Source organism: Dipodomys merriami, unplaced genomic scaffold (genome assembly GCF_024711535.1).
Source record: "Dipodomys merriami isolate MVZ:Mamm:240054 unplaced genomic scaffold, mDipMer1.0.p SCAF_1, whole genome shotgun sequence".
Classification (NCBI taxonomy): domain Eukaryota; kingdom Metazoa; phylum Chordata; class Mammalia; order Rodentia; family Heteromyidae; genus Dipodomys; species Dipodomys merriami.
This window is the reverse complement of record NW_027202270.1, coordinates 135,631,479-135,655,882: the sequence shown is the minus strand read 5'-3', so window position 1 is coordinate 135,655,882 and position 24,404 is coordinate 135,631,479. Positions and strand designations below refer to the sequence as shown.

General features: G+C 40.2%; 1 protein-coding gene across 4 annotated transcripts in view; it reads left to right on the top strand.

Moving 5' to 3' along the window:
- Zbtb1 (zinc finger and BTB domain containing 1) overlaps window positions 1-24,404 on the top strand; it is a 32,504-nt gene that overhangs the window by 3,109 nt on the left and 4,991 nt on the right. Inside the window, exons 2-4 of one of the 4 annotated variants that reach the window (XM_070031966.1) lie at window positions 12,761-12,927; window positions 13,301-13,358; window positions 16,229-18,144. In XM_070031966.1, coding sequence (XP_069888067.1) covers window positions 16,247-18,144 — 1,898 coding nt within the window. In that variant the 5' untranslated portion in view covers window positions 12,761-12,927; window positions 13,301-13,358; window positions 16,229-16,246. Of the gene's footprint in view, window positions 1-12,760; window positions 12,928-13,300; window positions 13,359-16,228; window positions 22,612-24,404 lie in introns of those variants that run through there. The other 3 variants (XM_070031941.1, XM_070031949.1, XM_070031957.1) reach the window with 3 other exon arrangements.

Genomic DNA, 24,404 nt, shown 5'->3' with positions numbered 1-24,404 from the left:
TATTCAGGAAGTTGAGGTCTGAGGATTGTGGTTCAAAGCCAGCTTGGGCAGGAAGGCCTGTGAGAGTCTTCTCTCCAATTAACTCCCCAAAAGCCAGAAGAGGAGCACAGGTGGTAGAGTACTAACCTTGAGCAAAAAAGCTCTGGGACTAGCTGGGTGTCAGTTGCTCATGCCTGTTCATGGTAGCAACTCAGGAGGCTGAGCTTTGAGGATAGCAGTTCAAAGCCAGCCTAGGCAGGAACATCTGTGAGACTCCTATCTCCAATTTAAAAAAAAAGTTGTAAGTGAAGCTGTGGCTCAAGGGGTAGAATACTAGCCTTGAGCAACAAAGCTGTGAGTTCAAGCCCCAGATCTGTGCACACAGGCACACATACAAAAATGAAAGTCATTCTAACTCCCACTCCCCAGAGCTAATCACTGAACAGTTAGTTCCTTGTTTTAAGAGAGAAGCACCACTTGAACATAGCTGTGCTGCGTTGTGCCTACTCTTGGACTGACATGTTTCTAGGCTGATGTTTTTTTTTGGGGGGGGGGTCCGGTCGCGGGGCCTGAACTCTGGCCCAGGGCGCTGTCCCTCAGCTCTTCAGCTCAAGGCTAGCGCCCTACCACTTGAGCCATAGCTCCACTTCCGGCTTTTTTCTTTTTGCTTATGTGGTGCTGGGGAATCAAACCCAGGGCTTCAGGCATACAAGGCAAGCGCTCTACCACTGAGCCACCTTCCCAGCCCTCTAGGCTGATGTTCTGTATTACTACTTGGTTGGTGACAGTAGCCAGGTATTGTTTTGCACTGGGCTGATATTTCTCTTGTTAGCTAACAGACATGAGAGTTATGTGTAGTAGGGCTAATATTTTATGTTTGTTCTCATGCAGTATCCCTTGGTGGGCTGGTCCTCACATTTAGTTAATGTTAATACCCAGGCTCTAATGTATTGATTTATACCTTACATCAGCCAGACTGGCTAATAACCCCTCACATATGAAAAGTTCCCTAATTCATAATTGGGAATAAATATGAACACTTGATACAGAGACCTTGTACATGATGTCCCTGTGCTGATAACAGATGGTGGGTCTCCTCCTGATGAGTATCCATAAGTAGCAAGCTAAATGTTGTGACAAAAAAATTAGAGGAAAGAGAGGCATGATATTTCCAGATGTTGCTCAGGAATGACTGGGATTGAGGAAGAGTGCAGGGACTCTGGACTGAATGCCACTTATAATAGGCATATATTTAAGGTAGATTCTGAAAATATTAGGTATACTTACTTGTATATTAATGGCAAGAGACTAACATATAGAATTACTTATTCCTTAGGTTGTCACATTCAAGAAGAATGAACAGTGAAGTAAAGCCCCCAAATAGTCATAACATTTAGCCATAACATTATTTGAGGTGAAGATGATGTGGGTGTTGTATATACACTACTCTGTCTTTAAGTTGTTTTCAAATAAAATTTGAAGCTTAATGCCAATGCTCACATTTGTAGCTGTTCAGGAGGCTGAGATATGAGAATCTAGGTTCAAAGCCAAGCCTGTGCAGAAAAGTCTGAGATTCTTAGTCTCCAAGTAAGCACCCAAAAAGCATGAAGTAGAGCTGAGGAACAAGTGGTAGAGCACTACCCTTGAGCTTTAGAAAAGCTCAGGAACAATACCCAGAACCTGAGTCAAGTCCCAGGACTGGCATAAGTACTGAAGCCAAGTAGAACACTTGGCTACCATGTGGGAGGTCCTAGGTTCCATCCTCAATGCTGTAAGAAAAAAGCACGTGCGCTAAAAGAATGAGATCAGCTAGATCTTTCTGGTAGCTGTGTCTATGTGAGATGTATGTAATCCTTTTTAGAGATAACTGACAAGCTTTAGCTCCCCTCCCCCCCTTTTAAATCTAGTATTAGAGGCAGACGTTTTCTGGTGGGCCTTAGAAGTCAGCAAATAGAAGAGGAGATGCAAAATGGGGCATTAAGAATGCTAAGTGTTGCCAGGTGCTGGTGGCTCACGCCTGTAATCCTAGCTACTCAAGAGGCTAAGATCTAAGGATCGTGGTTCAAAGCCAACCTGGGCAATAAAGTCCATAAGATTCTTATCTCCAATAAACCACTAGAAAACTAGAAGTGGCTCAAGTGGTAGAGTGCTTGCCCTCAGCTGAAGAGCTCAGGGACAGCTCCCAAACCCAGAGTTCAAGCCCCATGACCCCCCCCTCCCACCCCCCAAACAAAGATGAGTGTTAAGATTTGTGGAAAAAGGTGACTAGACAGCTAAAAGATAGCTCAGTTCATCATCATGACCAAAAAGAGTGAATGTTATACACTTTAAAAAGCTAAAACCTAGGACTTTGAGTCAAAAGACAGAGTTTTGACTCCTATCCTCTACTTGGACTCAATGAGCAATTAACTAGTGGACCTATTTCTTCACTCACAAAATGAATATAATTTAAAAAATGCCTATCAAGGGTGATTCTGAGAGTCAGTTGAATAATGTATGAAAAATACTCTGACTTTTCAACTACTATATGAAAGTTGTAACTGAAAAAAATGCCAAAAAATTGATAAGTAAAATAAAACTTAAACCCTGATTCATTCAAAACCTATCAACTAAGGGTTAAGCAACTATTAGAGGTTCAAAGGTGACAGTAATGACTAAGACAGTGCCTTGGTCTCAAAACCTTACAGTAAAATGGAGGAGCCAAATAATTACAGTATCTGTCTTTAATGTAGCATCCCTGCTTGGATGATGCAGTCTTTGTCACCATATAGTTGCATGTATAATAGGCTACACAGAAGAAAGGCATCTGCCTCCTCTCTGGGACCAGAAAGAATTTCCCAAAGAGAATGAGTTAGATATGGAAAACATTCTAAAGAAAGGAAACAGGAAGAAGGAAAGTTTTCATTGTTAGGTAATATGGGATCAAGGGAAATCTTTTTTTTTTTTTTTAATTTTGTATTGAGATTAAGTGATTATATAAATTTCACAAATTTGGGGCTGGGAAGGTGGCTCATGGTAGAGTGCTTGCCTTGCATGCATGAGGCCCTGGGTTCGATTCCTCAGCACCACATAAGCAGAAAAAGCTGGAAGTAGCGCTTTGGCTTAAGTGGTAGGGTGCTAGCCTTGAGTTGAAGAGCTGAGGGACAGTGCTCAGGCCCAGAGTTCAGGCCCCATGACCGACAAAAAAATAAAAAAAATAAAAAAAAAATAAATTTCACAGTATTGTGAGATAGTGATACTTAAAGTCACAAACACATTTTAACTTTCACGAGGCAAATTGTCATTATCATGGTCTGAACTATGTTTGTGAATTCTATGAGCTTTGACAATACAACTGTTTCTTCCACATTGGGTGATATATACTTTTCATTCCTTTTGCTTAATGTAAGCTGTTCCTCTTTCCCTCTCATTCCCTCCCTCCCATCGCTGCCCTTGAGTTGCTTAGTTTGTTTTCATCAATGCCCAATGCAGCTCTTGGGCCCCTCTGTTGTGTTTTCCCCTGTTTCCCTTGGATTCTGTGTCCTTCTCTTAGCTTCAAGGGAAATCTTAAAGGAGATTTAAAGCTTAAACATTGAGCTAGGATTCTTAAGATGAACACATTTTATGATCTTGTTTATTGGCTTCATTTCATTAAATTTTAAATTAAAGTGAAATTTTCAAGATTTTGGTTAAGATTAAACACAAAAATTCCTGGGAGCCACAATAGTGGGCATAATACTCTTTCCTCTTTTTTTTTTTTTTTTGCCAGTCCAAGGGCTTGGGACTCAGGGCCTAGATGCTGTCCTTGTGCTTTTTTGTTCAAGCCTAGCACTCTACCACATGAGCCACAGATCCACTTCTGGCTTTTTGGTGGTTAATTGGAGATAAGATTCTCATGACTTTCCTGTCTGGACTGGCTTTGAACCAGGATCCAACTTCCTAAGGAGCTAGGCTTACAGATGTGAGCTATTGGTGCCCAGCTGCAATACAGTTTCTTTTTAAGTTTGTTATTATAAATATGTTTAGAGAGATTACTATTTCATAAGTCAGGTAATGAATGCATTTCTTTTTAGGCAATGTCATCCCTTGCAATACAGTTTTCTAAAAGATGTATAGGGTCTGCTGAAATAAGGATAGTTTGTAACCAATGACTGACTAACAAACTCAAAATACCAAGAAAAGTTTCTACCCTCTCTTAGGTAGGGATTGAAACACAAATTGGTGGAGCAACCTACTCAAGGCCACATACCTAATAAGTGGAAGAACCAAAATTTGAACCGTGGTGCTTAGTCTAGTTAGTCTGTGCTTGCCGATTTTACATTGGTGTTTTGGTTATTAAGTGAAAAAAATGAAGAGATGTTACATGTTAATTCTTAAACAGTAGGAGAGGAAGTTGCTACAGAGGCTTTTAGGAGGAGGTAGTATACTGGTTCTTAGCTGATTCCTAGGAGGTTCAGACAGAAGAACCAGTCAGCATGGGTAACACCAGAGATAAGAAAGTTTGATGCTGAAAGTAGAAGTAGCACTATAAGAATAGAAGGTGGGGAAACCAGGCACTGGTGGCTCACACCTGTAATCCTAGCTACTCAGGAGGTAGAGATCTGAGGATCACAGTTGCAAAGCCAGCCCCGGCTGGAAAAGTCTGTGAAACTTATCTCCAGTAAACCACCAGGAAGCCAGAAGTGGTGCTGTGGCTCAAGTAGTAGAGCACTCACCTTGAGCTGAAGAGCTCAGGGACAGTGCGCTGGCCCAGAGTTCAAGCCCCATGACGACAAAAAAAAGGGTGGGTTAGTAAGGTGGCTCAGTGGCAGAGTGCTTGCTTTGCATACATGAGGCCCTGGTTTCAATTCCTCTAGCACCACATAAGCAGAAAAAGCCGGAAGTGGCCTGTGGCTCATGTGGTAGAGTGCTAGCTTTGAGCTGAAGAGCTGAGGGACAGCGCCCAGGCCGAGTTCAGGCCCCATGACCGAGCAAAAAAAAAAAAAAAAAAAAAAAAAAAGATGGGCGGGCACTGCTCATCTATGTCTAGACTAAGGAGTTTATACTTTAGCTTGAAGATATATGAAAAGGGAATTGTAGCAAGGGAACTGACTTGGCCTAATTTGTTTGTGTGTGTGCATGTCAGTCTTAGGACTTCAATTTTCAGGGCCTGGGTACTATGCTGTCTCTGAGTTTTTTGCTCATGACTAGCACTCTACTACTTGAGCCACAGTTCCATTTGCAGTTTTTTTTGTGTGTGTAGGCAGGGTGGTGGTGGTGGTAGTGAATTGGAGATAAGAGTCTCATGGACTGTACTGCTGGGCCTGGCTTTAAACCATAATCCTCAGATCTCGGCCTACTGAGTTAACTAGCATTATAGATGTGAGCCACTGGTGCCAGGTCTACTTTTTTGTTCTTTATCAGTCTCCAGACAATGAGTGGTAGATTGGTTCAGTCCTGAGTTACAGGACTGATTTGAGGTTTTATAGGAGTTGGATAGGTAGGAGAGGAGAGGACAGAATAAAGAGCAAGTTTGGGAAATACTGAGTGGGAAAATTGTCAGGACTTAATAGTTATGAGGTTAAGTCCCAACCAGCCTGGGTATTTGCTGAGACAGGATGTAGAGAGCGAAGTGGTTTTCCGTGGGCCCCAGTCTGGGTACACAGAATGAGAAAGGGGTACTTTGAAATAGATAGTACTACAGAATGAACCCTAAAAATACAAATGCCACGTGCAAAAAGTCACTTCCTGGTGAACCTGCTTTTAGCTGAGAGGCCTGAGCTGTTTACAGAGTGCCCTCTGGTGGTTGAAGACACTATTCTACTTCTCTTTAGAATGTATGGCTGAAAATACTAATTTTGAGGGAAAGATTATTCCAAGATTCTTCCCTCTGCTTTTTGTGTGGATGAATTCACTTCCTAGATTATAATTCAGGCTAACTAAAGAGCCATCTTACTTATTCATAAGTTATCCGTTAGGCAACTTTAGCTATCCATTGCCCTGACATGAAGCAAAAGAGGGCAATTTGATTTCCTGCTAATGAAGTACAGGAATTAAAATCTTACGTCTTCCTCATAGAGTTCTCGCCTGAGTCCTCACAGAAAATTAAAACATGTAGATTTACCTTCAATGAGTTTTGTCTGGTTCCACAGTCCATAACATATTGAAATGGTGAGCAGCAGATTAGTACACCTTTTAGAAGTAATTTGTCAGCTTGACAGAGAGACAAAAATATCAACGAACCAGAGTCTCAAAAGCATGACAAGTTTGAGGACCTTTCATTTGGTAGCAAACAGTTCTTTGCAAGTTGGAGCAGCTTCTGCATGTCCAGCAAAAAAGCCTGATACAGAGAACAGAAACAGGTTGTACTATACAGAGGAGCTGCATTTATCCTGGAGCTGGAGAGCCCTAGGCCAGCATTAGAAAGACAAAGACTTGGGGCTGGGAAGGTGGCTCAGTGGTAGAGTGCTTGTCTCACATGCATGAGGCCCTGAGTTCAATTCCTCAGCGCCACATAAACAGAAAAAGCCTCAAGTGGCACTGTGACTCAAGTGGTAGAGTGCTAGTCTTGAACTGAAGAGCGGCGGGACAGCGCCCAGGCCCACGACTGACCAAAAAAAAAAAAAGGAAGACAAGGTCTTACTCGAGCCATTAAAATTAGATGTGACTTCAAGCATGTCACTGAACACTCAAGAGCCTCAGTTTGCTGTCTGGTTTACAAAACACCAGAACTGATGATATGGTTCAAATTGTAGCAAAAACACTAAGGGACAGCCTCAGGCTCTTAGTTCAAGCCCTACTACTAGCGTGCGCACACACACACAACAACAACAACAACAACAACGGTGGACTGAACCTGGTCATTTCATATAGTTATATAAATCATGTCACAAGGACAATATTTTTAAAAATTTTATAGTACTGGAAAAGGCAAAAAAAAAAAAGTCTTAATTTATGAAAGAATCCTTTTTTTGGGCGGGGGGTCCGGTCATGGGGCCTGAACTCTGGGCCTGGGCGCTGTCCCTCAGCTCTTCAGCTCAAGACTAGCGCTCTACCACTTGAGCCACAGCGCCACTTCTGGCTTTTTTCTTTTTGCTTATGTGGTGCTGAGGAATTGAACCCAGGGCCTTGAGCACGCAAGGCAAGCGCTCTACCACTGAGCCACCTTCCCAGCCCCCCAGCCCTACTTTTTTAGGTTCCAACTAATTATACTCCTCAAAGGATTCTTTCAGGGAGCTGGGAAGGTGGCTCAGTGGTAGAGCGCTTGCCTTGCATGCATGAGGCCCTGGGTTCGATTCCTCAGCACCACATAAGCAAAAAGAAAAAAGCTGGAAATGGCCCTGTGGCTCAAGTGGTAGAGTGCTAGCCTTGAGCTGAAGAGCTGAGGGACAAGCGCCCAGGCCCAGAGTTCAGGCCCCATGACCAGACCCCCCCCCCAAAAAAAAAAAAAAGTAGGGCTGGGAATGTGTAGTGGTAGAGCTTGCCTAGCATGCATGAAGGCCTGGGTTTGATTCTTCAGTACTGCATAAACAGAAAAGGCCAGGAGTGGTGCTGTGGCTCAAGTGGTAGAGTGCTAGCCTTGAGCAAAAGCAGCTCAGGGACCTGAATCCAAGCCCAGGTCTGGTTCCCCCCCAAAAAAGATTAAAAAAAAAAGTTTGCTGATAAGTGGTAGAACTGGTCTTTACATCTAGCAGTGCCTGTTTCCTGTAATGGCTTTTAATTCTTTCATTTAACAAACTTGTACTAAGTGCCAACTGTGTGGGAAGAGTGTGCTAGGCACAAGGAACACTAAGGCTATTAAGCCTCATCCCTATCCCCCTGTCCTTGAAGGCTTAGTATAGTAGGCAGTACTGTACACTATTGCTCCTTAGAGTCTTGTCAGTACTAACAACACAAGTCATAATATAGCATTGTCAGGATTAATACATAGCTACAGTATGTTTTAACAGATTTAGGGTAGGAGCATGAAACTGAGCCACCATTTACAGGATTGTTTCTATGGGAATATGTATTTCAGGTTCCAAATAACTTAAAAATAAGCTTTGGAACATAATTATAATTTTAGGACTTCCTGTACTAAGTACTGAATCTGAAATCTAATAACTAGCCTGAATGCTAGGTTGAAAGTAGTGAATAAAATTTTCTACATTTTATTGAATGTCACTTATGTAGCTTACAATAGTATCTTTTTATCTTCAGGAGTCTATACAACTGGTTATTCTCAGAAATTTCAAGGAGAGAGCTGGGAAGGTGGCTCAGTGATAGAGTGCTTGCCTTGTATGCATGAGGCCCTGGGTTTGATTCCCCAGCACCACATAAGCAAAAAGGAAAAAAGCCGGAAGTGGCGCTGTGTCTCAAGTGGTAGAGCACTAGCCTTGAGCTGAAGAGCAGAGGGACAGCGCCTTGGCCCAGAGTTCAGGCCCACGACCGGACCTCCCCCAAAAAAAGAAATTTCAAGGAGAAAACCTCTGGAGAATTTAGTTTTAGTTGTTGGTGTATACTCTTGACAAATGGTATTCAAGGAAAAAAATTTTGCTGATGTGGTATCTTTATAGGTGGTAAAAGCTTGAGAAATGTTGCTTGTATTCTGATCCCAAGAATTCCTCTTTGGGGCATACATATAACACTGTATACCTCTGTTTTGGTCAGTTTTTCATTTCTACAATAAGATACCTAAGGATGAGTAACTTACAAAGCAAAGCAATGTATATCATAATTTTGGTGGCTGAAAGCCCAAGCAGCATGGTTCTGGCCTTACTGGGGGCTTCCCTGGTTGTGTTACCTTATGGCAGATAGGTTCCAACACCTCTTAAAATTGCCATGCTGAGGATGAAGTTTCTGACATATTAAACTTAAGAGAGTGCACTTAAACCATATCTAAACCAAACTCTGCTTTTCAGTCTGCAAAATGGGTCTTATAGCCAGGTCTGGTGGTGCACATCTAATCCCAACTACTCAGGAGGCTGAGATCCAGAGTATTGTGGTTCAAATCTAATTGGGAAGAAAAATCCACAAGACTCCTTTTTCCAAAAGTAATCAGCAAAAAGAGGTTTAAGTGGAAGAGTGATTGGTAGGCAAGCAGGCTGAGAAAGTGTGAAGCCTTAGTTCAAGTTCTGGCACTGGCAAAAAAAAAAAAAAAAGATCTTAGGATAGTATACACTTTGTACAGTTTATTATAAGGATTAAATGCTAACATGATAAGTAGAGTTACATGTATACATATATGAACAATTACAGATGTATATGTACATGTATTTCATTTATTTTTTTGTCGGTCGTGGGGCTTTGAACTCTGGGCTTTGGTGCTGTGCTTGCGCTTTTCAACTCAGGGCGAGTGCTCTACCGCTTGAGCCACAGTGCCATTTTCAGTTTTTTCTAGTGGTTTATTGGAGATAAGAGTCTCACAGACTTTTTTGCCTGGGCTTGCTTTGAACTGTGATCCTCAGGTCTCAGCCTTCTGAGTAGCTAGGATTATAGACATGAGCCACTGGCGCCCGGCTTGTACATGTATTTTATATATATTGTCCCTAGAATAATGCATGATATACAAGTGCTAGCTAATGTATTATAGTTGTCATTTATCCTAGTAAAGCAAAATCTACCTTTTCTTACTTTCCTTTTAAAAATCTTTTATCTATTTTTATTATTTTAGTTTGTACAAAGGGGTTTCACTTTAATATCAGTCTATGAGTACAGTGCATCTTGATCAGTGTTAGCCCTTTCCATTATTTTCTAGCCAACCTGTTGCATAGTCCTCCTTATTACTTACATATCTGTACAGATACCTGAAATGTCCTTCTCATTGCTTTCTGTTCTCTAACCCTATTATTTATTTATCCGTTCATGGGGCCTGAACTCTGGGCCTGGGCGCTGTCCCTCAGCTCTTCAACTCAAAGCTAGTGCTCTACCACTTGAGCCACAGCGCCACTTCCGGTTTTTTCCTTTTTGCTTATGTGGTGCTGAGGAATCGAATCCAGGGCCTCATGCATGCAAGGCATGTGCTCTACCACTGAGCCACCTTCCCAGCCCCGCTAACCCTATTTATTTACCAACATCTCACCATAAACCTGTTCTGTTCTGGTATATAATTCATTGTTTTCTTCCAAACTTTTACTGAGCTTCATCCAACATAAGTTAGCATCAGTTCTCAAATTGTTTCATGGTTTGAAATTTAACCCCTCATGTTTAAGTAGCTCTACTGTACTCTACCCTTGGCCTTTCACCCCACTGGTTTGTCTAGTGTTAGGATGTTCAATACATTCTTTACTCTGATTTAAAACAAGGGAAAGCTTTCATTCCATTTCAGCCTTTTCAAGAAGATTGTATCTTCAAATTAAGTCCATGCATACATTCAGTCATATAAAACATAAAAGTACTTAAAAGAAATTAGTGTATGTATACAGGTCAAATATCCTTTATCTGAAATGCTTAAGACCAGAAATATTTGAGATTTTTAGATGGAGTTTCCTTAGATTTCTGAATGTTTATATAGTCTTTAATGGTTGAGCATCCCTAATCTGAAAAAAATAAAATTCTAAATTTGAAACTTTGGGGTTTTTTTGGTGCCAGTACTAGGGCTTAAACTCAAGTCCTGAGTGTGTCCCTGATTTCTTTTGCTCAAGGCTAGTGCTCTACCACTTGAGACATAGCTCTGCTTCCAGCTTTTTGTGTCTAATTGGAGATTAAGAGTCTCTTAGACTTTTTTTGCCCAGACTGGCTTTGTACTGCAATTCTCAGATCTCAGCATCCTGAGTAGATAAGATTACAGGTGTGAGCCACGGGCACCCAGCTCAAAATTCTAAACTTGTAAAATGACATGCTGGCATTAAAAGCATTTGGGATTTTTTTTTTCTTAATGGGAGATAAGAGTCTTACTTTCCTGCCTGGACTGGCTTCAAACTGTGATCCTCAGATATCAGCTTCCTAAGTAGCTAGGATTATAGATGTAAGCCACTGGTTCCTGGTTAGATCTCCCTTTTGACAGTCCAAATTCTCAGTATACTCAGCTTGTAATCCCAGCTACTCAGCTCCTCATGTTTTTAAAAAAAATAGTGCTTTAGGGTTTTAGAGTAGTTGGAATTCAGATTTTCATGTTATTGTGCTCACCGGGGTAACTATAAATGGTGCAGAAGGGGGTACTAAATTGGGAGTTCTCTGCTAGCTCTCCTCTAGACTATACAAATTACCTTGAGCCTGAAATATAATGCAAGTCTCACACAATTTGCAATGATTATTTATTTCTCTGGAGTCTCTTGAAAATTTTGTTACTTATTCATTCACGTTACATCCTTATAGACCTTGTCATTTTTCCCAGATAGTGTTATTTCCAACTTAAAGAGATTTAGCCATAGAGGAAATTATTTCTAAAATCTTACTATGGGTAGAAATTTTCTGAAATGGCTTACTCAGTATGTTTTGGGAACATGACTATTCAGTAAGTTAACATGGATATGTACAGATGAAACCATATCCATAGTATTCAGTTGGGATAGATAACAGCACCTGGCCAGTGGCCACTGAATTAAGAACCCACACCTAGTACTTGAGTTTTCTTTGAGAACACCCACCTCACCTTACGAAAGAAGTGGTTGTTAGTACCACGTAGGTGGACATAAGTCTCTTCTGTAGTCCTAGTACCTACTTTACCACATCTAACCATCCTGATATATTGATTATACTGTCCTATGTCTTTGTTTTTATTAAATTAAGAATGTTGGATTAAGATCTAAGCTCTAAAAGTCTTATTACTAATAAATTACTTCATCTGTTGAGTGTGCTTGGCTTTGACTTTGAGATAAGCAGATAAAAGTTTTTCCAACTTTTTTTTTTTTTTTTCACAGTTGCAGGGCTTGAACTCAGGGCTGGGATGCCGTCCCTGAGCCTCTTTGTGTTCAAGGCTAGTTCTCTACCACTTGAGCAGTAGTACCACTTCAGGTTTTTGAGTGGTTAAGTGGAGATGAGTCTCATGGGGACTTTCTGCCAGGGCGAGTTTCTAACCATGATTCTCAGAACTCAGCCTCTTGGGTAGCTAGGATAATAGGCATGAGCCACCATTACGTGTTTAATAAGTTTTTAAGATTTTTTTTTGTAGTTTTATTAAGGATGTCAAGAAATTGAGAAAGCAAACTTGAAGTTTGAAATTACTTAATAAAGTAAATGAATTATAAAAATTCTCTTCAAGAGATCAGCTTTTAAAATCTCTCAAGAATTTAGATGCTTATTTTTCCATGCCTCCTGGGTGAAACGATACAGTAGCATAATGACATTGTCTAGAAGTTATAGGTTAATCTTTAAAATGAAGTCTAGCTCTTGTTTAGCTTCCTATGCTATGATGGGAAGACAGAAATACTGGTAGACATCTGGAGGATTCATATCCAGCTCCATGGGACATAGACTGTGTTCTTTACAGCATGATACTGTAGGGTGGGCACTTTGTGCATGTTGAATGAAATCACTAGTCTGGAAAAAGTATTCATGGTATCCTGGAGATTATGCCCATGCTACTGCTGATTCTCAGTAGTTTAAACAGTGGTTAAGGGGCTGGGAAGGTGGCTCAGTGGTAGAGCGCTTGCCTTGCATGCCTGAGGCCCTGGGTCGATTCCTCAGCACCACATGAGCAAAAAGAAAAAAGCCAGAAGTGGCACTGTGGCTCAAGTGGTAGAGCGCTAGCCTTGAGCTGAAGAGCTGAGGGATAGCGCCCAGGCCCAGAGTTCAAGCCCCACGACCGGACCAAAAAAAATTTTTTTTAAAAGTGTTTAATAATATTTGTTGAGGCTGGATGCTGTGGCTCATGTTGTAATCCCAGCTTCTCTTCTCTGTGTAGAGAACAGAAGGATCATGGTTCAAGGCCAACCCAGGCAAAATATGAGATTCGCAAACCAATAAGGCTTCAAAGGTGCACAGGGAATCATAGGAAGTTCACCACCCAAGGCTGATCCTAGGCATAAGCAAGAAACCCTATCTGGAAAAATAACTCAAGCCAAAAATAAGGTATGCCACCTGCTTAGCAAGTGTGTATCCCCCAAGTTCAAATCCCAGGACAGCCAATAAAAAAGTTTGTTTAGTATTCTATTTTTACTAATTTGAGTAGTGAATATAGCTTCAGATGTGCCTATATAGTTGGCATTCTATGTATTTTTGTTTAACTGTTATGTGATAAGCATTACATTTTACTCATCTGTGAAATATCATGTTTGATGTTATTTGAGGTCGTATTCTCTCCTTGAAACTTGGGGTTAGTGAGGATACTCCAGTTGCATAATTAGATTTGAACCCAGGTATGTTGGGTGTAAATGAGGCCTGTGCTCTTTGCACTGGGCTGTGTACTATACTGTTCTTAATAACATTTCCTTCTTGGCTTTAGTGTGATCATTCAGAATCTTCCAAGTTTGTTTCAGCTTTGAACAACTCATAACTAGAAAGTAAGTCTTTTCATTTCCTTTTTCTTTTCTTTCTTCTTTCTTTCTTTTTTTGGAGAGGGTTGCTGGGGGGAGCTTGAACTAAGAACCTTGAGCTCAAGCCGGGCGCTGGTGGCTCACGCCTGTAATCCTAGCTACTCAGGAGGCTGAGATCTGAGGATCACGGTTCAAAGCCAGCCCGGGCAGGAAAGACTGTGAGACTCCTATCTCCAATAATCACCAGAAAACCGAAAGTGCCTCTGTAGCTCAAGTGGTAGAGAGCTCGCCTTGAGCTGAAGAGCTGAGGGACAGCTCCCAGGCCCAGAGTTCAAGCCCCATGACCGACAAAAAAAAAAAAAAAAAAAAGAACCTTGAGCTCAATCAAGGCTTGGTGCTTAATCACTTGAACCATACCTCCACTTCTGACTTTTTCCTGGTTAACTGTAGATAAAAGTCTCATATTTGTCTGCCTGTCTGGCTTCAAACCTGGATCCTCAGATCTCAGCCTCCAGAGTACCTGGGATTAAAGGAGTGAGCCACCAGCACTCTGCTTGGTTTTATATAATTTTAATTGTAACTAGTTTGTATTTATGCTTGAACTCCATCCTGAATCATCATCTGTTGTCTTCATAAATATTTTTGAAGGTTAGTGAACGTTAAAAGATGTATTCTAGGAAGATTTACCTTAGCAGGCACTCATTATAAAAAAACATTGATGAGTATGTGTGCATACATTGTTCTGAAGTTAGATGCATGGTGAACAGACTTCTTCACAGTTTGGGTACAGATATCCAAGATACAGAGGTTTGAAAAAAATGTACCAACTTTAAGTCTTTCTTGTTGTTGAGGTCCAGGGGCTTAAACTCAGGGTCTGGATACTATTCCTGGACTTTTTTTTTTTTTGCTGGTCCTGGGGCTTGAACTGAGCCTGGGCACTATCCCTGAGCTTCTTTTGCTCAAGGCTAGCACTCTGCCACTTGATCCACAGCACCATGTCTGGCTTTTTCTGTTAATGTGGTCCTGAGGAATTGAACCCCGGGCTGCATGCATGCTAGGCAAGCATTTAAGCCACATTCCCAGCCCATTCCTGAGCTTTTTTGCTCAAGACTAGTGCTCTTCCAGATGAGCCATAGTTGCAGTTTCAACTTTTTGATGGTTAATTGGAGCTGAGTCTCCTGGACTTTCCTCAGATCTCAGCCTCCTGAGTAGCTAGGCTTACAGGTGTGAGTCATTGGCACTGGGCCAGAGTAAGAGGTGTTTTTTAGTCTGGATACTTTGCTTGAAGTTTTTCATTTGAAGTTTTTGTTGTATGCATATGTTCTTTTGTACTTTTTTCTTTTGTGAACCAGTAAGAAGTAGGGCTTTTGAATTTAAGGCCTCCTGTTTACACTTGACTTTTTCACTCAAGGCTGGCATTCTACCACTTGAGCCAGACCTCTACTTCTGTCTTTTTGCTAGTTAATTGTAGAAAAGAATCTTTGGGATTTTTTTTCTCCTCAGGCTGACTTTGAGCCATAGTCCTCAGATCTCAGCCTCCTGAGTAGCTAGTATTACAGCCCTGAGTCACCTAGCTTGTGTGTGTGTTTTTTTTAATAATTAAAAAAATAAAAGAAGCCAGGCACCAGTGGCTCACACCTGTAATTGTAGCTATTCAGGAGGCAAGATCCAAGGATCACAGTTCAAAGATAGCCCAGGCAGGAAAGTTCATGAGACACTTATCTCCAATAAACCACCAGAAAACCAGAAGTGGCGCTGTGGCTCAATAGAGCGCTAGCTTTGAGCTGAAGAGCTCAAGGAAAGTGCTCAGGCCCAGAGTTCAAGCTCTACGTCTACATCATCATCATCATCATCATCATCATCATCATCATCATCATCATCATCATCATAATAGAAAGCCAGGTGCTGGTGGCTCCCACCAGCTGAGTTCTGAGGGTTGCGGTTCAATGTCAGCCTGTGCAGGAAAGTCTATTGAGAGTCTCGTCTCCAGTTAACCAGAAAATTGCAAGTGGTGCTGTGGTGCAAAGTGGTAGAGCACTAGTTTGAGGAAAAGAGTCCAAGAACAGCTCCCAGTCCCTGAGTTCAAGTGCCACAACCAAATATATATAACAAGAAAAATAATCTAAGGATGGATACTTTCTTTCTAATAAACTCCTTTACTCCTTTATGTCTCAAGTTTAATGCTAATCAGTATAATATTTGTTCTAATTACAGGATTATTGCTTCTCTAGTAATTCAAGAAAAGCATTAATCAAACCTATTTGGTGCAGTTTTTCTTTTTTCTTTTTTTTTTTTGTCAGTCGTGGGGATTGAACTCTGGGCCTGGGCGCTGTCCCTCAGCTCTTCAGCTCAAGGCGAGCGCTCTACCACTTGAGCTACAGTGCCACTTCCGGTTTTCTGGTGGTTTATTGGAGATAGGAGTCTCACGGTCTCTCCTGCCCGGGCTGGCTTTGAACCACGATCCTCAGACCTCAGCCTCCTGAGTATTATAGGCGTGAGCCACCAGCGCCTGGCTCCGGCTTTTTTCTTTTTGCTTATGTGGTGCTGGGGAATCAAACTCAGGGCCTCATGCATGCAAGGCAAGCACTCTATCACTGAGCCACCTTCCCAACCTCTTGGTGCAGTTTTTCTAAATGGAGCTATTTACATATACTTTCTTGAGTATATGTAAAAATAGAATTCTTACCTCCCAGTTCAATAACTATCAATACAGTAATAGTTACCACCAAAATTAAAAAGAGAAAATTCAGGTACATATTACTGGGTTTACATTAGGATGGAAATCCTACCTTAATTATATAATAGTAAAGTTAAACAAGTCATAATTGCTAATAAAGTTGTTCTCTTTTAAGTGTTCTAGATATCTTGTCTGACATCAATATTTTTGTTTTATATAGGTCTCTAATTAATAGAAGATGGCAAAGCCTACTCACAGCAGCTACGTCCTTCAGCAGCTAAACAACCAAAGAGAATGGGGTTTTCTCTGTGACTGTTGTATTGCAATTGATGACATTTACTTTCAAGCACACAAAGCAGTTTTAGCTGCTTGTAGCTCCTATTTTAGAATGTTTTTCATGAACCATCAGCATAGTACTGCACAATTGAATCTCAGCAACATGAAAATTAGTGCTGAGTGTTTTGATCTCATTTTGCAGTTTATGTACCTAGGAAAGATTATGACAGCACCATCTAGTTTTGAGCAGTTCAAAGTGGCAATGAACTACCTACAGCTGTACAATGTTCCTGACTGCTTAGAAGACATACAGGATGCAGATTGTTCTAGTTCAAAATGTTCGTCTTCTGCTTCCAGCAAGCAGAACAACAAAATGATTTTTGGGGTAAGAATGTATGAAGACACTGTGGCTAGAAATGGCAGTGAAACGAACCGGTGGTATACGGAACCAAGTTCAACAGTAAATACGCCACATATTAGAGAGCCAGAGGAAGAATCTATACCATTAGGTAATTTTCCTGAACCACTATTTGATGTGTGTAAAAAGAGTTCTGTGTCCAAATTATCTACTCCAAAAGAACGTGTGTCACGACGCTTTGGACGGAGTTTTACCTGTGATAGCTGTGGCTTTGGCTTCAGCTGTGAAAAACTACTAGATGAACACGTGCTGACCTGTACTAACAGGCATTCATACCAAAACTCAAGATCCTACCACCGAATAGTAGACATTAGAGAGGGGAAAGACAGTAACATCAAAGCTGAATTTGGTGACAAGGATTCTTCTAAACCATTTTCTGCACAGACAGACAAGTATAGAGGAGACACAAGCCAGGCTCCTGATGATTCCGCTTCAACTACTGGCACCAGAAAAAGTAGCACAGTGGAGTCTGAAGTAGTCAGTGAAGAAAAAAGCAGAGCAGCTGAAAGGAAAAGAATCATTATCAAGATGGAACCTGAAGATATTCCTACTGATGAGCTGAAAGACTATAACATTATTAAAGTTAATGATAAAGACTGTAATGAATCCACTGACAATGATGAATTAGAAGATGAACCTGAGGAGCCATTTTATAGATACTATGTTGAAGAAGATGTCAGCATTAAAAAAAGTGGTAGGAAAGCCCTAAAACCTCGGATGTCTATAAATGTTGAGGAAAGAGGTGGTTTAGAAAATATGAGGCCTCCTACCAACAGCAGTCCAGCACAAGAGGATACTGAAAATGCATCTTGTGAGTTGTGTGGACTCACGATAACGGAGGAGGACTTGTCCTCTCATTACTTAGCCAAACACATTGAAAATATCTGTGCATGTGGTAAATGTGGACAAATCCTTGTAAAGGGCAGACAGCTTCAGGAACATGCTCAAAGATGTGGAGAGCCTCAAGATCTGACAATGAATGGGTTAGGAAATACTGAGGAGAAAATGGACATGGAAGAAAATCCTGATGAGCAATCTGAAATAAGAGATATGTTTGTTGAAATGTTGGATGACTTTAGGGACAATCACTACCAGATAAGCAGTATCCAAAAAAAGCAGTTGTTTAAACATTCTACCTGTCCTTTTCGATGTCCTAATTGTGGCCAGCGTTTCGAAACTGAAAATCTAGTGGTTGAACATATGTCTAGTTGCCTAGACCAAGATATGTTTAAGAGTGCCATCATGGAAGAAAATGAAAGAGATCACAGGCGAAAGCATTTTTGTAATCTGTGTGGAAAAGGATTTTACCAGCGGTGTCATTTAAGAGAACACTACACTGTTCATACTAAGGAAAAACAGTTTGTTTGTCAAACATGTGGAAAGCAGTTTTTAAGAGAACGTCAGTTGCGTCTGCACAATGATATGCACAAAGGCATGGCCAGGTATGTCTGTTCCATTTGTGATCAAGGAAACTTCCGAAAACATGACCATGTACGGCATATGATTTCTCATTTATCTGCTGGTGAGACTATATGCCAGGTCTGCTTTCAGATATTCCCAAATAATGAACAGTTGGAGCAGCACATGGATGTTCATCTGTATACATGTGGAATATGTGGAGCAAAATTTAATTTGAGGAAAGATATGAGATCACATTATAATGCCAAGCATTTGAAAAGAACCTAAGTGGTTTTCTACTGTACTAATGTCTAGTTGATAGCAGATGAAAACACCAAAGCCAACAGGATATGAGCTATTTAGAAATTGATTTTATAAGATGAATTGTTGCAAAAAAATTTCAAGGCCCTTTTACCTTCAATATTTTTGTTTAGGACCTTAAGTATCCATATTTTAGGTGTTAAATGTTTTATCACTTTTGTTGTTTCTTAATAGCATTGTTTCTAGTTTTCTTAGCTGTGATAAAATTTAAATGTAGACTGTAAGTGGCTGTTACCCCCTTCATTGACTATTAAACTTTAGGGTTTTTTTTTTATCAGTAAGGTGATAACTTCACTCTTTCTTTTCTTTTTTTTTTTTTTTAAGAGTGTCCTATGAAATTTTAAGCCCAACATCACTGGCCATTCTTATTTCAAGTTTTAGTTTAGTTTTTAGTTTTGGACAGTGGGTTAACTGCATCATTCTCCCTTATTAATGAAATTTATAGTCTTAAATTGACACACTTATTAGGCAAGTTAGGTGTACTAAATCTAACCTTTAAGGTTGACATGGGCTCTTACTTGGCCTAAGATGATTGATGGACCTGAGGAAATCCTATAAATGAATGCTTCCTATAATTGATAAAATATTTATCATTTAATAATCACATTTAAAACTTATATTAAGTGTAAATCCCAATGACTTTCCCTCACTTGAAAACTTAAGTGGGGATAAGCCATTTTGCTTTGTGATATTAAATTTAACTATGATAGTTAATTTTAATTAAAAAGACATCTTGTATTCATTAAAAGTATTTTAATTTAAAATATTCTGATTTCTAAAGTGTGTTAGTTTGTCAATTATTTTGTTTATAAATAGATTTTAATCTAGGAATATGACATCTAAAGAAAAATGATTTTTCACTTTTTAAATTACATACTTTTGGAACTTTGAGATTTGAGAAAGCTGCCATGTATATTGATAAATCTAATAAAATAATGAAATCAATTATTAATCTGGTTGTTCTATAAAAAGTAGAGTGCACAAAAATTGTGTTGTGTTTTATACTATCTATGATTTGAAGATGTGTTGTGACAAATGCAGTTTATCACTATGCTTCATTTTTTTCTGTAAAGGCTATTAAATTTGAGAACTATAAGATAATCACAGCTTATAAATGGACCAGTTTATAATTTTTAGATAAAATAGTAGTATTGCTAGTTTTTGACATAAAGTCTACAATGAGTACATGTGACTTAAAACACTGGCAAAACTACTGACCCACCAATAAACACCTACTGAATAGAATGCTTTTAATGTGAATTACTTGCAATACAATACCTTTCTCACAATGAAAGGGATTTAATTAACTCATTTAAAAACACAGTTGTGATTATGAATAGACAGTTAAGGCTTCTTTTTTATTCATTTTTTAAGATACACAAATCATTTTCTATATAATTCACATAAAAGAACAAGTTGCCAAAAGAGTTGAGAAACATTGGCTATTATAGATTAGTTGAAAATATTGCAGCACAATGAGCACAAGAGATTTATTGGGGATGAGTTAAAATGTTCAGTGAGGACAGAAAAAGTACAGCCAGTGTAAAATTAAAATAATGGGAGCAAAGAGTCCCACAGTTGATAGTCACATGGCTAACAGGAAAAGTCATTCATCTTTGTCTTGGATACAGTAATCTATCAGATAGACATAGTTAAGTCTGAAATGTAACTTGAAACCTAAGATACCTGTGTGTATACTGCTAGAAACCTGATAAAAGTTCTTAACAAAACCAGAGACCATCAGTACAGTATGAGAAAACAAATGCAAGCCAGATTTTTAAAACATATAGTATCTCCTTGTACATAATTTTCTTTGGATCATTTTATTCCACCCTCATCAAAATTTTTTTTATTTTCAGTGGCTTTTTTTTTCTTAAAAAATATTGCCACTCTTATTCCAATAGGAAGAAGATTTCATTTACATGACCTCTAAATTTACCTGAGATAATAAAGTCTCACAAAACCACACTTCATAATGTTTTCTCTGATTTTGTATTACACACAGAGATACACATTTATCTTAGAATTAACCTTAGGGTTAATGGAAGGTACAAGTGTTCTAATAGAGGCATGTTCATTTAAAGGTTACCTGGCTTTAATATTAGGGGGAATGAAAAAAATATCTAACCACTTCCTAACCAGTTTCCTTTCTCTCCTGAGATGGAGTTAGCTCTAACTTTTTTGCTGTTAGACTGGGAAGAGAATGAACCAAGACTGGAAGTTCTCTGCTGCTTCCACTTTTTTTTTCCAACCAATTAAAAAAAATATTGTTAAGTAGTTGTACAAAGTTCCAATTCTTTAAGTCAGGGTATAAGTACAGTGCATTTTGATGAATGTCACCTTCCATTCTAGTCCACACTTTTTTTTTTTTTTTTGTGCCATTTCCAGGGCTTGAATGCAGGGCATAGGTGCTGTCCCTTAGCTTTTTCTGTTAAGGCTAGCACTCTACCACTTGAGCCCCAGCTCCACTTCGTGTGTGTGTGTGTGTGTGTGTGTGTGTGTGTGTGTGTGTGTGTGTGTGTGTGTGTGTGTGTGTGTGTGTGTGTGTGTGTGTGTGTGTGTGTGTGTGTGTGTGTGTAAATTGGGAGATAAGAATCTCACAAGACTTCAAGGCTAGCACTCTACCATTCTATCACTTGAGCCCCAGCCTCACTTCCAGGTGTGTGTGTGTGTATGTGTGGTTAATTGGAGATAGAGTCTCAAGACTTTCCTGCCCCACCAGATATCAGCCTCCTGAGTAGCTAGGATTACAGGAGTGAACTTCTGGCAACTCATTCTTCCCTCACAGTTAATTCTCTCCCTCCCTCCCTCCCTCTCTTTCTTTCCTTTCTTTCTTTTCTTTCTTTCTTTCCTTTTCTTCTGGTACTAAGGTTTGAATTCAGGGCCTCCTGCTTTGCTCATGACTAGTGTTCCACCATTTGAATCACACCTCCTCCCAGCTTTTTATTCATTTTGGAGATGGAGTTTTGATTTTTCTCCCTAATCTGGCTTTGAACCTTGGTCCTCTGGATCTCAGCCTCGTAACTAGCTAAGATTACAAGCATGTGTCATCAACATCCAGCCTGTAGTATATAGCCTCCAAATCTTTAGTTTTGAAAATAATTTTGTTTGTGTTAGTGCTAGAAACCAGAGCACCTTGACATGTCAGGCAAGTGTTCCATCCCCAGCCCTCCTTTTGTTTCAAACAGAAATCCTAAGGGTATACAGTTGACTTAACAATTGCCACAGTGCAACTTTAAAGTACTTTGTTTTAGTAACTAGAACTAAGAACTTCAGAAAGTATAACCAAGGCTGCTGTAGGCTTGGACTCAGAAGTTTTGTTTTAATTTCCCATATATTCTGTTTTTGAAGCAGTCTTAACTATGGAGTCAAGGCTACACTTCCTGAGTGCTGAGATTACAGAGAGGCATTATGCTATCATGCCTGAACTCCTGTATTCAGATTCAGAGAAATGACCCATATGAGTAGCATAGTATGTGGCAAATGTTTATTAACTGTAATTAACAATTTATGGAGAGAAATTAAATTCAAAGAAAGTATTCTAGAGGGACTTGTTAAAAAAATTTTAAATAAGCATAGTTTTGCTAGGGCAGGCAGAACGCTTAATTAAAAGGAACAACGGTAGAACACTGTAGTTAAAAATATGGCTAAAGCTGCTAGGTGCTGGTGGCTCACACATGTAATCCTAGCTACTCAGGAGGCTGAGATCTAAGGATCGTGATTCAAAGCCAGTCCAGGAAGGAAAGTCTGTGAGACTCATTCCAATTAACTACCAGAAAACTAAGTGGAGCTGTGGCTCAAAATGATACAGTTCTAGCCTTAACCAAAAAGAGCTTAGGGACAGTGCCCAGGCTTTGAGTTCAAACCCCATGACCAACTCCACCTCCCCTCAAAAAATATATATATATATGTATGTATGTGTGTGTGTGTGTGTGTGTGTGTGTGTGTGTGTGTGTGTAATATGGCTGAAGCCAGGTGTCAATGGCTCATACCTCTAATCCTAGCTACTCAGGAGGCTGAGATCTGAGGATTTGGTTTGAAGCCAGCTGGGGCAGGAAAGTCCGACATTATTATCTCTCATAAACTACTCAGAAAAAGCCAGAAGTGACTCAATGGTAGAGCACTAGCCTTGAGCAGAAAGCAGCTCAAGGATAACACCCAGTCTGAGTTCAAGCCCCAGAACTGGGGGTGGGGGGGGTGGGGAACGGGGAAGGCCGGGTGCTAGTAGCTCACACCTATTCTTGCTACTCAGGAGTCTGAGATCTGAGGTTGGACATTTGAAGCAAGACTGAGCAGGCAAGCTAAGAGACATCTCTCTAGCCAGGAAAAAAGTCTGAGGTATAGGTATGACTCAAGTGGTAGAGCACCAACATGAATGAAAAAGCTGAGCAAGAGTTTAAATCTCTGAGTCTCGTCCTAGTACTGTCACCTGCATGTATGTATACACACACACACACACACACACATATACATATGTGCTGAACTAAAACATTTGAAAACTACAGGTGAGATTAGGAGGAACTAATTTTATTAAAATAATTCTAGGGGCTGGGAAGGTGGCTCAGTGGTAGAGTGCTTGCCTTGCATGCATGAGGCCCTGGGCTCGATTCCTCAGCACCACATAAGCAGAGAAAAAAAAATAAAATAATTCTAATTAATTATAGAATTCCTAATGCAACAATGGTTTTGAACATGCCAACAATATACCTAGAAAGTGGGGAAGGTTGGTGGTAGTTGGCAATTTTCTCACTGCTCACATCACCTTCCACATTATCATTAAGTAGCTTCCATATTTAATCTATAGAATTGCTTCTAAAGAATCAGTAGCAGGGAATGTGGCTTAGGTGGTAGAATGCTTGCTACGTATGCATGAAGCCCTGTGTTTGATTCCTGAGTACCACATAAACAGAAAAAGCTAGAAGTGGCTCAAGTGTTAAAGTGCTAGCCTGAATGAAAGAAGCTCAGGGACAGTGCCCAGGCCCTGAGTTCAAACCCCAGGACTGGCAAAAACAAAAACACAAACTAGTAGCAGTTGTTGTATTAAGTAACTGGGCTCTAGTGGCTCACACCTGTAATCCTAGCTACTCAGGAGGTTGAGATCTGAGGATCATGGTTTGAAGCCAACCCGGGCAGTAAAGTCTGTGAGACTCATCTCCAATTAACCATCAGAAAACTGGAAGTGGCACTGTGGCTCAAAGTGGTTGAGGGCAAAACCAGAGAAAAAGCTCAGCTCCCAAGCCCTGAGTTCAAGCTCCATGACTGACAAAAGTAAAAGAAAAAAGACAATGACTTGCTATTGTTAGTGAGAAGCTAAATGAGTAGCAAAACTAAAACAAACCACACAAAACTGTCTGGAACTGGTGGCTCATGTTTTTAATCCTAGCTACCCAGGAGTCTTAAGATCTGAGGTCATGCTTCAAAACCAGCCTGGTCAGAAAAGACAGCCTCTTATCTAAAATTAACCACCTCAAAGCAAGAAGTAGGGCTGTGACTTAAGTGAAAAAGCCAAGTAAGAGTGCCTGTCCTGCCGGGTACTGGTGGCTCACTCCTGTAATCCTAGCTACTCAGGAGGCTGAGATCTGAGGATCACAGTTCAAAGCCAGCTTGGGCAGGAAAGCCCAGGAGACTTCAATTAACCATCAGAAAACCAGAAGTGGTGCTGTGGCTTAAGTGGTAGAGTGCTAGCTTTGAGCTGATGAACAGAGCGACAGCGGCCAGGCCCAGAGTTCAAGCTATAGTTGAGAATAAAGAAATTGGCATATCTACTTTTATGATCCTCACATCTCAGCCTTCTGAGTAGATAGGATTTCAAGTGTGAGCCACTGGTGCCTGGTGAAAGGCTTACACTTAATATCACAATTGCTCCTCGTTCTTTTAGGAGCAGTTCTATAGATCTACTAAATAGGGAAGCTACTTAGTGATACAGTGGAATGAGTGTTACTCATTCCAGTGAGAAAGTTGCAGTGAGAAAGTTGCCAACCAC